The 17,164-nt window shown below is 38.2% G+C and overlaps 3 protein-coding genes across 5 annotated transcripts; 2 read left to right on the forward strand and 1 right to left on the reverse strand.

Annotated features, from left to right (window-relative positions):
• Positions 1-3,215: 3,215 nt before the first annotated feature.
• Positions 3,216-7,790, reverse strand: LOC101155071 (retinoblastoma binding protein 4). The gene is made up of 11 exons (XM_004082369.5): positions 7,615-7,790; positions 7,051-7,198; positions 6,822-6,967; positions 6,527-6,700; positions 6,294-6,409; positions 6,016-6,176; positions 5,797-5,923; positions 5,629-5,706; positions 4,016-4,150; positions 3,825-3,935; positions 3,216-3,717 (listed from the first exon to the last, which is right to left on the reverse strand). The coding sequence occupies exons 1-11, from the start codon at positions 7,628-7,630 to the stop codon at positions 3,655-3,657; spliced, it is 1,275 nt and encodes a 424-aa protein (XP_004082417.1). The 5' UTR covers positions 7,631-7,790; the 3' UTR covers positions 3,216-3,654.
• Positions 7,791-8,176: 386 nt separating this feature from the next.
• Positions 8,177-11,159, forward strand: zbtb8os (zinc finger and BTB domain containing 8 opposite strand). The gene is made up of 7 exons (XM_004082368.5): positions 8,177-8,348; positions 8,469-8,493; positions 8,579-8,700; positions 10,455-10,537; positions 10,633-10,685; positions 10,844-10,880; positions 10,953-11,159. The coding sequence occupies exons 1-7, from the start codon at positions 8,222-8,224 to the stop codon at positions 11,037-11,039; spliced, it is 534 nt and encodes a 177-aa protein (XP_004082416.1). The 5' UTR covers positions 8,177-8,221; the 3' UTR covers positions 11,040-11,159.
• Positions 11,160-12,446: 1,287 nt separating this feature from the next.
• khdrbs1a (KH domain containing, RNA binding, signal transduction associated 1a) lies at positions 12,447-16,926 on the forward strand. Of its 3 annotated transcripts, XR_013653175.1 has the most exons (11): positions 12,447-12,837; positions 13,247-13,374; positions 13,477-13,593; positions 13,683-13,829; positions 13,911-14,032; positions 14,106-14,373; positions 14,447-14,523; positions 14,595-14,656; positions 14,734-14,907; positions 16,537-16,595; positions 16,671-16,926. XR_013653175.1 is itself a non-coding variant. In XM_078940744.1 (9 exons), the coding sequence occupies exons 1-9, from the start codon at positions 12,747-12,749 to the stop codon at positions 14,841-14,843; spliced, it is 1,122 nt and encodes a 373-aa protein (XP_078796870.1). In that variant the 5' UTR covers positions 12,447-12,746; the 3' UTR covers positions 14,844-15,848. The 3 variants fall into 3 exon arrangements, 2 of the variants coding, with proteins under 2 accessions (XP_078796870.1, XP_023807022.1); XM_078940744.1 differs by lacking the exons at positions 16,537-16,595; positions 16,671-16,926 and having other exon boundaries at positions 14,734-15,848; XM_023951254.2 differs by lacking the exons at positions 16,537-16,595; positions 16,671-16,926 and having other exon boundaries at positions 14,136-14,373; positions 14,734-15,848.
• Positions 16,927-17,164: the final 238 nt, after the last annotated feature.

Here is a 17,164-nt window from a genome sequence, read left to right on the forward strand (position 1 = left end):
GATTTTCTTTTATGAAGACAGAATGGATTTAAACATATTGGGTTCTTTGTGGCTTTGTGACTCCCTCCTTCATGTGGGCACCCCTGAGGTTTCTTCATTTTTTCCAGAATCCATTTTTTTAGGAGTTTTTTCTAACTGCCAAGGAGGGTCTAAGGCCAGGGATGACCGTTTAGTTTAGTCTGTTTAGTTAGTTCATTTTAGTATTTTCCTATTGAATTCTATGTATTCGTGATCCTCTTGATTTTATGTTTTACTTTTTCAATGACCGATATGAAGCACATCGATACGACTGTTGTTGTGAAATTGGGCTATACAAATAAATTAATATTGAAATTGAAATTGAAATTTCATCCATGTGTGGCAACTTACTTGCATTCAGGTTGATGAATGGTATGCAAAACTCTTAAAACAAGTCTTCTTTGTGAATCATGCAAACTTTGCAGGCTGGGTGATGCTTCCATTTCTGCAACACATGTTTAATGTTTTTGAAGGGAAAGTTTTTGCTTTTCTTCAAGATTTCAATTTCCCTCAAGCACTAAGGGTAAGACACATTTGTGTTTTCTTCTCATTGCACTAAAAGCTCTTCTAAATAAATTTCCTGAGATTGCTCACTAGATGATAATCTCAGTTTTCCTCTCCTCGTGCTTATCCAGAATACTGAATTCAATCTGTCTGAAATACATTTTTACATGAGTTGTTACTCAACAGGATGAGCTTAATCTCTTTTCTTGCAATGAATGGAGAATCTTGATTGTCTTTAGACAGCCAACTACAGGCAGTAAGCAAAGCAAACAATAGACCTCAATCAAAGCTGTGATCTGATCAGGTAATGTTGATGAACGTGATTAACTGCAGCTTATATCCACAAAGGCCACCTCTGCAGTTAAACAAAGATTATAGAAAAAAAAATCACATCCTATGAGTTTTTAAAAGACATTTAAAAAAAATATATATATAAATAAAGGCACGTTACTGCCACATTTTGTCTCGTGCAGATAAAATGATCCATTTAAATTGTGCTCGAGGTCTGTTAAACATTTGAAGCATGTGGATAAAAACTGTCTGCAGTTTTTTTTAAACTTTAACATTATTTTCAGATAATTTTGTTTTCTTGGATAATAAAGAGAAAAAAGTTTTCTAGTGGAATGTTTGACTTAAGGAAAAAAAGTTTTATTTAAAAAAAGTCCATTTAAGTCATGTTTTATATATATATATATATATATATATATATATATATATATATATATATATATATATATATATATTTTGGATAGTTCAGTCACAGTTTTTGATCCAGTAGTTACCAGAAGTTATTCCCAGACATCCTCAGAGTTCAATTGATGCATTATATCAAATGAAGCTATAAACCTGAGCCTAAATTAAAAACAGCATCTTCAAGTGTAATTTTGTGTTAAATGTATGTATATTTGCTGCAGTTAACACAACAATTTGCACTAATATTTTGCTTACCATCCAGCTAAAAACTGAGTGCAGCCAAATCAAATGCAAGGCATTACATTCAATCAACTTAAAACGATAATTTATTTTGTTTACACACTTGTGTTGATTAAAAAAAGGTTGCACTGCACTCTCAATGGACCAGTATTTAGTTGAGAATATCAATAGTTAATGAAAATAAAACACTAGGTATACTTTATTCTGTTTATTGTGGTCTTCTGTCAACAAAAATTGGATTTGTTACAGAACAAATAGTCATAAGATTAAGAAGACAGACAAGGCTATAACTAAAGAACTTGAACAATAGAGAACAGACAACATAAACTATTCTAGTAAACCAGAAAAAACACAAATAAATGTGTAGCATAGTGTATATCGTGCAAAAGGAATTTAGCAATCAATTCTGCAAGTTGTCCCACTTAGAAGCACGAGCGAAGTCTGTAATGTTAATCATAGGTACACGAGGAAACTGGTCAAAGACCGGAAGAGAGCTGGGACCACGGTAACATAGGTTACCATAGTAACATACAATGTCGTCATGGATTCAAATCTTTTAGTCCTCCAAATGTCCCCCTGCTCAAGCCAACACATGTTCAGGCCCATCTAAAGTTCTCCAGAGACCGTCTGGATGATCCAGAGGAGGACTGGGAGAATGCCATGTGGTCAGATGGAACTCTTTGGTATTAAAGTAACTCGCCATGTTTGGAGGAGAAAGAATGCTGCGTTACATCTCAAGACCAGCATACCCACTGAGAAGCCCGGCAGTGGAAACACTGATTTCAAACCATTGAGGATGACACAATTATGCTTTGTTGCAAATGCCCACGTAAAAAAAGAGCAAAGTTTCAAGGTTTTGGAGTGGTTTCAACAGTCTCTGGATCTCAATCCGACCAGTAACTTGTGCAGGGAGTTGAACGTTTTCCAGCAACAGCCTCAAAACATCACCACTTTTGCATGAAAGAATGGACCAAAAGTGCAAAGAGTTCCTGAAGACCTAAAGGAAGTTATTGATCAAATACTTATTTTCTGCCCTGCTCTAAAACTCAATTCTTTAACAATTAAACAATGGGATTTCCTGGATTCCTTTTTTAAATTTTGTCTCTCACAGTTGAAGTGTATGATAAACATTACAGATCAAACTCATCTTTGAAACGGGACAACTTGCAAAATGTGTGTCTGACAAATCCTTTCTCCTCCCTTACTTTAAATGTGGTATTTAATTTAAGGGGGAGAAAACAAAATCAGAATTGTTTTTACAGCCAAACTTAAAAAAACCTTTAAATTGTTTTGACATAACTAATCTTCAGAACAGTGACAACCTTTAAACAAAAAAAAGGCTATTGCAATTATAAAATGAACTGCACCAATATATGCAAACCACAGAAAACAAGATATTTACTTTTATGACATTACAGATTTATAGTTAAAAGAAAAAGTCACTGTTACAGTGTTAAAGAAAATGTCTAAAACTGCTTTTACTTCTAAGATGTAAACTTAAGACGTATTTAAACTTCAACAGATGTCAATTTTACTGCGTAAAACAGAGCAAATAGCTGTCATCACCAAATATTCACTCTGTTCAATCTAGATTCTAGAATAGATGAATTATGTCTTTACAAAACTAAAATACTTTTCCTTTTGACCTAAACCTTTGACTTTAAATCACGTGAGCGTTTTTTCCTCACGGGAAACTCATTCCCGTCCTGATTTTACAGGAAAATAATGGAGCTTTAAAGACAACATCAATACCAAATATGTACAGTGTTACTGTAAATACTTTTATTAGTAATATACTTAGGAATACAAGACAAAAGATGGAGCATAGAGGAAACGGAAAAGCAGCAACATACACAGAAGTAACACCACGATTTGGAAAAGTTCTACCACAAACAGCAGGCATTTAAAAGGAAAAGCCATAGTATGTACAGCCACTTTAAAAATGGACCTTCATAGAAATGTTTATGCACAGAAACCTGAATGGAGACAGACACATCTGTGACGGTGTTTTATACAAGTCAGCTTAGAGTTTACAGGACTAACAGATCTGAAAAACTGACTAAGACAGGTGGTGTTTTCAACATCACAGAACACGGCTGTCTGGAAAGTATTATAAAATGAAGATTTTAGGCGTCCAGAACTTTGTAACTGATCCATTTTTCAAAAGCAGGTGAAGCGCAGGTGCTCTGGGGACCGGATTCATGCCTGCACCTCAGAATCTGCTGCACCCTCTGGGTCCTCATCGTTGTAGATATTTTCAGCCTGTTAAAGACACAATTTCCCAGCATTCATTTAATTTCTGGATTGCTTTTTTTGTGTGTGTGAAAGGTTAAGTCTCTGTGAGACAAGTCCTGCCCTAAAGATCTCACCATCTGCCACACTTGCATGATGTTGTCCTCTGATACAGAGCAGATGACCCACGGTTCGTTTGGGTTCCAGGAGAAGTCGGAGATCTTAGCCGTGTGTCCTCCGTGGATGAACTAAAAGGGGGGAATAAGGAAATCACAGACATTTATTTCAAAATCAAAATTTTCTTAAAAACAACAACCCACAAACTTACCAGCAGCTCAGGAGGCCCGTCCTCAGCATCCTCGGGCGACTGCTCCTCTCCAATCTTACTGAGGTCCCAAACGTTGAGCCGCCTGTCTGTTCCGCTGGAGGCCAGGATGGTCTCATTATGAGGAGACCACTGAACCTGTGAAGACATGACCCTGATTTTAGATTTAACATTAAAAAGTGTATGCAGAAAAAACACAAAGACACTGTTCTTTGAATCCAACTTTATGAAAACGTGACAACTGTCTGAACAAGGAATGAGTAAAAAAGAAAATTGTTCAGCAATATGGAACCAATCTTTGCTTTTAAGAAAAAAAAGATTTATTAAAAGATTTTATTGTATCTTGAGGAAAAAAATCCAACAGGATGTTATTAATGTCAAAAAATCTTCATTTTATTTAGAAAAGTTCTGCCTTTGTTTGGTTTATTTCACACGTTATAAGACGTGTTTTTCATAAACTAATATCAGCTTCAATTAAATATTTGGAGGAATATAATTGGTATTATAATGTGAACCTCTAAAACAAAATCAAATGGATAATCTGACAGCTGTAATCTGAACAAAACGCTGATTTAAAAAAAAAAATCCATAAATGATTTAAAACACTTTTTCAACAGTCTCACAAAACGGGTAATCTTATTGTAAATTTTATACAAATATTTCTATCATAAACTTTTCTGATCCACACAAACATATGAAAAATACTGTTTCAATGTCCCAAACATAAGAGAATTAGAGTCGGTGTTTAAAGTTCATCCATGTTTCATTAGCTCTAAAACGGATTCTTTGTTAAAGGGTTCATCCAAAAGTCTCCCTTTGAAAACAGTACTTGTGTTATGCCTTTAACATCAGATAGCATCTGTCTTTTTAGGAGAAGTCGTTATTTATTATTATTTCTTCTTTTTGCAAGGTTTGGCTGGGGGTGTAACTTATAAATGATTATTTTTTAAATAAATAGCAATAACCACTAGAAGGCACTGTAGGTGTGTCAGTTACTGACAGCAACGCAGAAGAAGATACACCAGATACACCATTCAGTCAGTCCTACACCAGACTTGGAGACATTTTTCCAAAGTGACAGAGACGTCAATGAATTTATATAGAGTTTAGCTGACTTGTTAGCATGTTTTTTTATGGTTTTCTGAATAATTGTTAAAATGTTGAGCTACTATTCTTGATTCCTCCAAAGTTTCTTGAACCTAAATGGGCATCATTGTGTTACAGTAGTGAACTGTGCATTTATTCAGTATATTATTGTTATCTATTCTGTTATTATGATTTGCCTTTTAAGATCAAATGTCCGTTCATGTTCCAGTATTTTGCTAATTTTCTGCTATAAGTACTGTAGACTTTAAACCAACGTATATATATGATCTTTTCTTCAATGTTGTGAATTTTTGGCTGCTGTGACTTGGACTCCGTGGCAACTTGTAGTGCATAAAATACAGTGGATAAAATGGAGAAAAATAGTTTTAAATCCTGTCTCTCAACCTCCACAAGCTTTAAAGTATTGGCCCAATTAATATCACTGAGCCAATAAGGAATAAAAAGAAATTATCAGAGCTGCAATACATGATAAGGGACTTGCAGGTTTGGACACAATAACTGAATTCTACCTGGAAGATCTCGTCTTTGTGAGATTCAAAGGAGTGGAGCTTCAGCTTCAGGTTCCTCAGGTCCCAAAGAGCCACAGTCTGGACACAAAAGTAATTTCCAGTCATTTGTCAAAAGCAAAACAAAAATCTCCAACACGACAAATTTGATTCTAGGGAGAATGGACTTACCTTGTCAGCAGAGCCTGTAGCCAGAATGAACTCACTGTAGGGATTAAAAGACAGACAGTTGACCTCAGCTGTGTGGGCGTCCACCGCATGGCTGGGTTTGGAGGTGTTGTTTGACCGTGTGTCCCAACTGTTCAGAGAAAAAAACAAAAGCACCAATTGTTCAAATAAAGTCTATAAAAAATATTTATTGAATGCTTTTAGTGGTTTATCTTTTCTTACATCATGAGTTTCTGGTCATCTGCGACGGATCCAAAAAGTGATTCATGGAGCAGATGCCACGAAACGTCCTCCACCACAGCAGTGTGGCCTGTGAAGATGGTTTTGGCATCCACGATCTTCCCCTCCTTGGGCACAGTGCTGATATCCCACAAGCATATGGTCTGGGGAGAAATACAGAGGAGCACAACAATTTTTTTTCCTCCTGAAAACTGACCACAATGTTATACTTAAAGAAATTGCTCATTAATTGTTGTAAAGTTGGTATTTTTCTGCCATACGTGGTCATCAGAAGCACTGAGAAGGCATCCACTGAGATTGGGGTTCCAGGAGAGACCATATCCCTCCTTCTGGTGGCCCCTCAGACGCAGATCTGGGGTACATTCACCAGAAGGGTCTAGAATCAAATAAAAATAAAAAATGAAATAAGACCATCATCATGAATAAATACCACTCGTGACCTTTTTTTTGAGGGGGGAAAGTCTTCAGAAATCTGTCTTGAGTGGGGCCCTACCAGGCTTGGAGGGATGCTTTGTGTAATCAAAGACCAGCACATCACTTGTGGGAGTTTTGGTTGCAATGATGCAAGGATTCTGAGGCATGTAGCGAGCTCTGTTCACCTCTCCCTCATGGTTGATCTTGATTTCAATCTCAATCTTCCCACTTACAGATCCAAAACCTCCGAATTCTACAATAAACAGCAACAGAAACATAAAAATGTAAAAACACAAAACACGTTTTCGAATCCATCATCCACTTTGATTGGGAGATGTGCACCACGTATGACACTCGTGAACAGCGTAACTCACCTCCTTTTTCACTGTCATAATGCGAGGCATCAAACTGGGCGTCATCATTTGGAAGCTGAACACTGGCAATGACGAGGTGGTTCTGCTCATCTGAAGTGTGCGTCCCCAGAACCAGCCTGTGCACGCTGTAATCCTTTCCCTCCGGTCTGAGGGAAAAGAACACAAAAGCTACATTAGATGGCCAAATATCTTACGGATTTCTAAAAATGATCTGAGACATTTTTCTCACCTGGTGACATCTGGGAGCCACTGAGCAGTGAGACTGGGCCACTCCAGCGCGTGGGTCATAACCAAGTCATAAAGAAAAGGGGTGTTCTTCTTCCAGATCTTGTACTCCTCATTGATCACTCTTTCCTCCACAGCATCATCAAATGCAGCTAAAAAATACAATTAACCAAAACCGACAGATTTTTAAGATAAAAGCTTTATCGTACTATTTTTGGTTGCAAATGTAAAGTTTTTTTTTTATTTACAATCAAACATTATTTTAAACTAAGAAAAAATAGGAATGGTTTATTAACCAAATACAATGTATTCTGAATTCTTGAGTTGGATTAATGATTAATAAAAATAAGACATTGATAATAAATGGTAAAAATTAGTCTACTTTTATCTACGTAGGTTGACGCTAGAAGCTAGCAAGCTAACAGCTAAATTGCTACTCTAACAATGAGAAGAGCCGCTGGCCGGCGCGCTGCGATCCCCGGTGCATTCAAAACTAAGCTCTTTTAACCACTCTGCGTAGCAAACGTCCACATTTACTCTTTTCGTTCGAAATAGTATACACTCTTACCGTCTTTGTCAGCCATCGTGCAACGGTAAAATGGCTAGTATTGGTAGAAAATAAGTATTTTATGGGACAGCACTCAAAAGACAGCACGCAGCCTTTCAATGGCGCCAACTCCGTGGAAGGGAGGCTGACCAATCACCATCGAGAAAACCCGACAGGAAGTTATTACAGCAAAGAGGCAACTTCCGGGGCTTCCAGTCTTGAACTCATACGTTTTGGTGCATTCATGTACCACTGAAACTCGGAAATAGGATATTTATCTTTAGAAACATGCAAGAACGCTCCTAACAGACGTAGCTTTGATCCTTAGTAGTTCACTCGCGTAAATGTTCAAAATAATTATCTTTATTTACGTTGATGGGGTTAAAGTAATGTTGGAGGTAGTAATGTATTATTCTTGTCACGATATATTTCAAAGTGTCTTTCACAAATTGGAATACCTGTTATGTTTTAGTTCTGTCACAGTAACATCTACAAGTCAGTGGCATATGATAAAAACTCGTATATTGCGACACATGTTTTCCTTGCAATTTGCAAGAAATGAGTTACAGATTCCCATTTTCGTGTTCCGTGAACGCAGCATGCATTTCCTGTTCCGACATGATTCTAAATGACGGATAGTTTTTTTTTTATACTTGACGCACTTCGAACTGCAATGGACGACCGTGAGCTAGACCTGACAAACGAACAGAAAGCTGTCAAGTCAAAGTATCCTCCGATCAACAAAAAATATGAATGTAGGTCTCAAGAAAGGAAAATAAATGTTGTTAGCGTAGCTTGTTTATAGCTGAATGAAAACTGACAAATGACATGATGTGAAAAAAATAATGATAACAAACTCTTTTTAAATATTGTAGACCTGGACCATACAGCAGATGTACAGTGAGTATGTTGTATTTGAAATGCGGGGGCTGCTATTGATCTGTGTTTAGTTAGTGCTATTGTTTTTATATTTTTTTATTCCAAGAATTCACTCTTGGGGAGACTCCTTGGAAGAAGCTTTCGAGCAGTGTGCCATGGGCATGTTCGGCTACATGACCGACACAGAGACCGTAGAGCCTCTGGATACCGTTGAAGTGGAGTCAGAAGGTGAGAAAAAGACGCAGAAAATAGTTATCCGCTCAAAATAAAGTATGACGAAGGGGAGCACCTCAGTCATTCATGTCATTCTATTTAATTTATAGAAGAAGAATAGAAGCTCATAGAAGCTCTCTCTCTATATATGTGATATTGTGTGAAAAAGATGTAATTCTTCACACTATATATACTCTTCTCAAGTGTTCTTAGTGTCCATTTTGAACATTTTGAGGACATTGCTGCTTTTTATTTACATTAAATAAATTGCTAAAAGGCTGTCAATGACAGACTGGACTGGTCAACTAACACAGGTGTCCTGTACAACGGGGGTCAGGGTCGACTCCACGGCACTTGCTAAGGAGTCTAGGGTCCTTTGGAGTTTTCAGTCCCGGTAAAGACTTTTTATGATAGTGTTGTTGTGTCTGTCCTCTTCTGTGGAGTGTGTTGCGGGAAGATACACTGACAGAAACAGGAAGAGGATTGACAAACCGGTGCGGAGATCCGTCTTCATTCTGGGATGTCTTGTAGAGTCTGTGATGCTGGTGGGTGAGAGGAGGATGGAACGGAAACTGTGATCCATCATGGATTGTCCTCGTCACCCTCTGCTTTAGTAAAAAGGCATTCTTAGTCTTTGTTCTCTTAGGCCAGGGGTCTGCAACCTTTAACACCGAAAGAGTTATTTGGTCCAGTTTCTTACTGAATAAAACACAGCTAGAGCCACTGAGTCCTACTTAACCTCCATCTACCCATCCATCCTCCGTCCCTTCGCTCATCCGGGGCTGGGTCGCGGGGGCAGCAGTCTCAGCAAAGATGCCCAGACTTCCCTCACCCTGGCCACTTCCTCCAGCTCCTCTGGGGGGAACCCGAGACGTTCCCACGTTTTTTTAGGTTTAGGTGGCCATCCAGCCATTCAAATATGAACTCAATTTTTTAAAGAATATTTACAATAGTTACATTATAAAAGTGTTATAGTTTCTATAAGTAACAATTTCAACATCTTTGCTTTTGACAGTTGCACAAACAAGTTCCTTTCAAAATAAAGTACATCCTGTGTCCAAGAAGATCCCCTTACTGCATCCGATTTACTCAATGTAACAATGCAAGAAAACCGAGTCAAACATTGCATTTTCTATTAGTTACAACTGCTATTGTGCAGCATATATTAGAATAAATTGACCAATTTAATATTTTTTAGAATTGCTTGCATTTTTCTTAGAAGCCACAGTTGAGGGAGCCTCAGGTTGCAGGATAAAAAGACTTATTGTTAGATGTTTTTAATTGCTTTAATTTCTTGTAGTGTCTCTCCTTTCTCTTTTCACTAAAAATCACAAACCCATTAAGTTGAAATTACTATTCAAATGATGACTGATGGGTACATATGAGTAAAATGAATCCTCAGTTGTTTTCAGGGGCAGGCTCATTGTCACATTTACTGATGGAAAGAGTTGCTTTAACTCAAAGCAGCAAACGTGTACTTGATGGGATTATCTACAAAAAGTTTGAGACAATCATTTGCTTTTTAAAGGACTGTTGGCCAACACATAATGGAGCTCAAGGTTTAAGTGTAGTGTAATGTCTTTGAGAAACATTTTTATAGTAAATCTTGGAAAATGCTTTTGTTGGCCTGTCTCAACCACACTGAAACCCCTTAAAGAGCTAGACTTGCTAAATATTTTTGATAATTAATACATTTACATTTTTGTTGTGGATCTATGTTTACTGAAAACATAAAACTAATAGCATATGTACTTGCTTCCTTTCACAAGGTGAAGATATGGAGTCTCTTCTCTTCCATTTCCTAGATGATTGGTTATACAAATTTAGTGCAGATCTCTTCTTTGTACCCAGGGTGAGTATCTTATTTGTTTGTGGAGTAATATTGTTTTTGTCATTACATTTTCATGTTATAAGCTTATTGTTGTTGTTTTTTTCTCTGTTCATCAGGAGATAAAGGTTTTGCACATAGACAGAATGCATTATAAGATTCGCTCCATCGGGTAGGATTGGGCTCATTTGATCAACTTCATAAATACCAAAACTTCAGAAACCATTTTTTCAATGCACTAGTTTAGTTAAGTTTTCCAAAAAGTTCTACTGGTTGATGGGATTTTGCAAGCTGTTGAAGCTTTCTCCACACCATTTTTGTTTTGCATAGGTGGGGAGAGGAATTCTCCATATCAAAGCATCCTCAGGTGGGTCAGAAATAAAATGAGCCATGTGTAAAATTTCTACAGCATCTTTAACTTGTCCTCTTATGTCCTCAGGGGACTGAGGTCAAAGCCATCACATACTCTGCCATGCAGATTCATGATAAGGAAAAACCAGAAATATTCACCATCATTGACATCTAAACCCCTTTGGGGGCAGAAAACACTCCCGAGTTCCAACTTCTTCATCAATCTACAAATCAACAAATGCTTTTATTTGATTAATGTTTGCTGAGGCTTCAAAATAAAACTTGTCAACATTGAGTGCTCATTCTTATTCGAGGTACAAGAGTTAGATGTAGACATGAGCTGGTAGCTTTTCATTGAAAACTGGACTGCTGGGTCATTCTGATTCAAACTTTAGGGGAAGATAAATAGATTTTTACACACATTGACCAATGCTGATCCTTTTTAAAAATCTTATGATTATATCTTATTTTCGACATGTACTCTAACCCCTTTACACCTGACTTTATTTCCAGCTATTAAAAAAAATCACTTATTTTTGCTGTCAAGTAAAAGCAAAATTAAGGTTATTTTGGCGCCGAAGTGGTTTTCATATTTGCATCGAAGGGTTAAGAGGAAAAATGGAACAAAAAATACAACAAAGATCTTAATTAGCTTTATTGGACAAGTTGTGTGCATGCAAGAAATTTCACTTTGTTGACTTATGCTGTCATGTACAAGGACAAAATAAACAAAAACAAGTCAAAAAATGTTCAAATCTAAACTGGTTTAAAAGTTCTCTGTGTGTTTTCACATTCTGTGATTGGTCAAGAGTTCATCAAACCAACAGCTTGGGGGAAAAAGCTGTGTGTTTGGAGAGCGTGGTCCACGCTGTGAGGTGGTGGACCCTAGGAACCTACATCCATCCATCTACCTCCACTAATGACGGAACCTGTGTGATTCTATTGAGGAGACTATTCTCTTAAAGATTGTTGATGGGGGGGGGGGGGGGGGGGGTATTACTAAGGTGAACTGTCATCGCCACATCATATCCTGTTTATGCAGTTATGATGATGGAGGCTTTAACTTCAACTTCAGGATTGTTGGTCCTGAGGCCAGCAGGATCCAATGTGGGTGGAACAGCAGTGTTTACCCTCATACCCTCATTATACCACTGTGGTGGCCCTAATGCTTGGCTTTTGACCCTAATTGCTCCAGTGGAGTCCATTGGTCTGTGGAGGGTTTATAGTTGCTCAAGGCAGCTACTACAAATAAATGTCAAATTGTTAGACAGCGGACGATTGATTTTAAGGTCTTGGTGCCATTTTGCTTATCTTTTAATAACCTGCTTGTGTTACAGAAACCCACCATTCCCTGCAATCAGATGGTGGAACAAACGGGTGCTTGCATATGGTGCAGCACTTTCACTGCTTCATAAAATGCTTGATTACTGTTTGAACGTTATTGGCGCTTAAACGTTTGTAAATCCATGCAAAACCGATTGTCTTGATTTAAAATATCCTATGAAACAGGTTTTTATGTAATCTGTTCAGTATTTTTTGGATTGGTTGTGGGATTAATAAAGTAACCGACTTAATGACCCGGGGGGAGGAGGGAGACTCGGCAGTGACGTCATCGCCTATTGCTCCACACAAATGCAGCTGCGCCATCCTTCTTTTGTCTGCCGAGGAGTACGGAGAGAGCAGCCAGGAGACTTGCCGGCCGGACGGACGATTTTACCTCCATTTTGTGCTGGTTTTTGCCCCACTTTGGTGTTGTTTTTTAGTACTTTCTATTGAAAAAGTGAGCGAGCGACGTCTCTTCGTTTACCCGTTAATATTACTGCTCCAAAGACCGACTCCGTGGCCGCCATAGTCGAGCTCTGCTCAGAAGAAAGAAATCAAAATGGAAGACACGAAGTATCTCCCGGAGCTCCTAGCCGAGAAGGACAGCTTGGATTCTTCTTTCACGCACGCAATGAAGCTCCTCGCGGCAGGTAACGTTATGAAAACCTCCACGAAGGAGGCATTGGCGGGTCTGCCTGCGTGAGGCCTACTTTTTCCCTCGCAACAGGCCAGAACAATGGCGCAGTAAACACGTGGTTGTTGGTGCTGTGGGTTAAACCCGTTCTACTGCCCAATTGTACCTGTTAGAGGGTAATTTCTTAATGAATTAAAGCATTTGTGTTTAAATGAATACATTAAAACGAGGTCTATTGAACAAAAGTCTTGCTGCAATATGAATATACTTTTTAAATGTTTTTACTTAGCAATTTATTCAAACTGCATCCAAAACATGTGAAGGTTTGTGGATAATAATTAACCAAACACATGATAGCAAATTAAAGAAGTAGCTGCATCAAAACGGCTACAAAAACACACAAAACCTACGTTTTTTTTTTTCAGAAATTGAGCGGATCCAGAAAGGTGAAACCAAGAAGGAGCCAGAAAAGGAGACCTATCTGGACCTTTTTGCAACCAAGAGTCTGAAGCTGAAGGAGCGCGTGCTCATTCCCATCAAGCAGTATCCCAGGGTAAGAGACTTCAAAGCAATTTCAATCCACGCATCTTTATTGGCCTTTAGATTTTTTTTAAGGATAGATTTACATTTTGGCTTTTCTGTTCTCATCTTTTAGGTCAACTTTGTTGGGAAGCTTTTGGGGCCCCAGGGCAGCACAATCAAAAGGCTTCAGGAGGAGACCGGGGCAAAGATTTCTGTTCTTGGCAAAGGTTCTATGAGGGACAAAAATAAGGTAGGTTGAAAATAAAAATGTGTATAATTTGTTTTGTTCACAAATGTTGTTTGTTTTTTTTAAATTAATTTTTCATATCTATCTCTCAGGAGGAGGAACTTAGGAAAGGTGGAGAGGCAAAATATGCTCACCTTGCCATGGAGCTCCATGTTTTCATTGAAGTTACAGCACCCATACCTGAAGCCTACATGCGTATGGCTCACGCCATGGACGAAGTGAAAAAGTTCCTGATTCCAGTAAGAACTGAAGGACTAAAGTCTTATTTCTGTTCAATGTACGAGCAACAATTAATATTCTTCCTCCTTGTGGTTTTGCAGGAACCTGGTGAGCACGAGCCATACATGGATCCTCACTTCCTGAATGGATCCCAGGATGTCTCAGGCAGGGGGCGTGGTCTTGGCAGGGGCCGGGGTGGTCCACCAGGTGCCGGAGGACCTAGGTAGGTCCAGCTTTATTATCTCCCTCACTGAAGTCTGTCGTGTTTTGCCGTTTCACAAACGCTGAACTCTTAGGGGTCGGGGAATGCCACGTGGGGGTCTTAGAGGGGCTGTGCGTGGTGGAGCGCCCCGTGGAGGACTTGGGCGTGGCAGTGCACCTAGAGGAGCACCAACAGGCAGGGGGGGCCTTCCTTCTGCTCCTACTCGAGGAGGCAATTCTGCACGCTCTAGACCACCTGCTGCAGGCGCTGCCAGGATGCTCCCATCTGCCGGCATGTCTCACCAGCAACATCAGGGTGGTCCTTCAGGATCACAAGCTAAACCAGATGCTTATGATGAATATGTGAGTGTTTTTATTTACTTTTTTGCTTCCCAACGAGTTGAAAGATTGTTGACTTCTGTTTTCCTCTTTCCAGCCTTCATATGAAGAGGGTTACGCAGAACCTTCTTATGAGGGATATGACAGTTATTACAGTCAGCAGGCGGCCCCTGCGTAAGTTCAACAACTCATAGGATTGTTTTTTAGCCGCTGAAAATTTTGTAATTGCTTTACTATTTTCTCAGAGATACTGAGTATTATGACTATGGGCATGGTGAAGCACAGGACACAGGATACGACTCCTATGGTAAGTTCCTAATTCATCAAACTGTCTCTATGTTAAGTTTAAAGAAAAACAACAACACTTTTGCTCCTTTTTCATAGCTCAAGATGATTGGGACAACTCGTGGTCGGGCTCCGGTGCTGGAGGCAAAGCTCCCCCATCGCGGCAGTCTAAGGGATCCTATAGAGAACATCCATATGGAAGATATTGAACGACTACTGGTAGAGGGTTGCTATGGCAATTGCCTCCGTTGTAACTCACTTAACCTTTCAAAAGTAATTTCCCCCTCCTTTGTTCCATTTTTTTATATAAATATATTTTTTGTTTTTAGACTAAAGTAGTGACGTTTAGTTGGATGTCAGTGCCGGGGGATAGCGTGAAGGCTTATGTTTTTGGTTTCCATTCAATGTTTTAGTTGCGTAGATAAGATTTAACTGGCGTTAACCTAACAAAGGCACAGTAGTAACATTTTAGTGATTTCTGGTGGTTATTTCAGTTAGTGATTTCTGAGCAAACTGATTGTGGCGATACACCTCATATAGGCTGCATTTTCAAAAGTACCTACTATAAGTTCTAAATTTTGTTTTTAACTAAAGTCCATTGACAAACCGATTTAAACTCAAACCTGAGTTTGTTTTTGAGCAAAATATATTTCTGTTGCAGACTCTTAAAATCTTAAATCCCATTGACAATATACATTTACATTTGATATATAAAATATTGTAACCTGCAAAAGGGTCACTGATCCACTAAATCTTGTGAAGTCTGCAGGATCAAACGTCTGTGTGTAAAGAAATCTGCAGCCAACTTAATATTTTGTACATAACCTTAGAAAAACTGTGTATGCTTTAAGTCGTGCCGTTTCCAAAATGCATTATTGTGTACTTTTTTGACTAAATAGGAACCTAAACATATCCCAAAATGTTTTCTGCAGTGCGTGTTTCAATAAAGTTTTATAGTTTCTTTTTAATCACCCTGAACTTGGTATTTTGCCTTTGTTGTACCAAAGGAATGCCCTCAGTTTGTGAAAATGGGCCTCGGTGGTTCCCGACTTTGCTGAATACGCTGTATGTATACAATATAAGCTGATCTTTAAAAAAAAAATCAAAAGGAGAAAAAAACCTTCAGTGTTTTGCTAATGAAGCTATTCATTTGTTTTTCAAAACTAAACTTGTAATGCCACATTCGAAACAAAATAAAGCTCACCATTCCCTGAGGTTATGTGCTGCCAAATATGTCTTATTTTGAAAATGATGCAGTGCTTTCACGTGTTATTGTCCTTCAACCTTTAGTTTAGTGTATTTATCCAAGCTCTCAAAGAGCACTTGTATCTTCAGCCACTTGAAAATGACTGAATTTCAACAGTATTTCAAATCAAGCTTGCAGGGATCTTACTTGACTTTGATGCAAAGTCATGCTGGCTGGTTTTTTTAAAAGAAAAAAATCGCAGAGGAGAGGATTCTAAAAGCCAAAAGATCGCCACAAGAAGGTAAAACTAACCCTAACACTCATTTATTAGACTTTGTTTTGTGTAGCAAACAAGTAATGCAAGTCATCCAAAACATCAAAACCATTGAAGTGCAAAAAATATTGTCTTTAGTTAATCCCAGCAAAATAAGCGACCCAAAACTCTGATATGGTTGTAATTCAACTTTTGCTCCAATAAAACTTCACTCATTTCACTCAATACTTTATCTTTAATATTTTCATCTTGATTATTTTCTATGGATTAGTTTCATGACAATAAGTAGCTGTACATAAAACATTTAAAACCTTCCATTGTTAAATTAAAGTAAACTATTTTTGAGTTGCATGATATTCTAGTATAAGTAAATTTTGCATGGGTTTTGTTTAGATATAGGAGCTGGTGTCTCCTGGATCTCATTTTCCTGTTCTTCTCTCAGGTTGGCACAACTGTGCAGGCACAGTTACTAAATTCAACCCCAGAAAATCGGGCCTTAAGGTTTGTAGAACAGGAAGTGATGAAATTGCATGTGGCTGTTACTTAAATTGATTATATATTTTTTTGTCTCGACAGGTCCTTTGAACCTCCTGCCTGTATTGCAGAAGAGTGAGGGGTTCAAACCCCAAAGCGGTCTATTGTAGCATCCTTCTTGGATGTAACTGTAACACGTCTGGATGGTTAAGAAGAAAGGCTTTATTTTTTTATGCCCAGCTCAGGTTTTTTTTAACCTTTTGAGTTTCAAGCATTGGTCAGGTAGATTTTTTTACTCAGATGATTATTTTTTTTATCTTTTTTAGTTAAAGGGAAAATAAAGGTGACTCTCTAAAAATGTTTCATGTTTTTCTTTGTCGTCATATTCCAGTATTTTTGATCAAACTATTAGAGATCTTTTTGTATAATATTTCAAAGGTGTATGAGTGACTGAAGTTTTATACTTGAAGGGAAGATATTTCTGTTCGAAGGGGGGGTTGAACTGTTGGGGGGCAACAGCCTGGTTGAAACTAGGAAGTGAGGTTTAGCATGACTATGAAGGAAGGAAGACCTGAAATGATTCACATTAACCAGAT

Source organism: Oryzias latipes, chromosome 22 (assembly GCF_053564925.1).
Source record: "Oryzias latipes strain Hd-rR chromosome 22, Olatipes_Hd-rR_3.1".
Classification (NCBI taxonomy): domain Eukaryota; kingdom Metazoa; phylum Chordata; class Actinopteri; order Beloniformes; family Adrianichthyidae; genus Oryzias; species Oryzias latipes.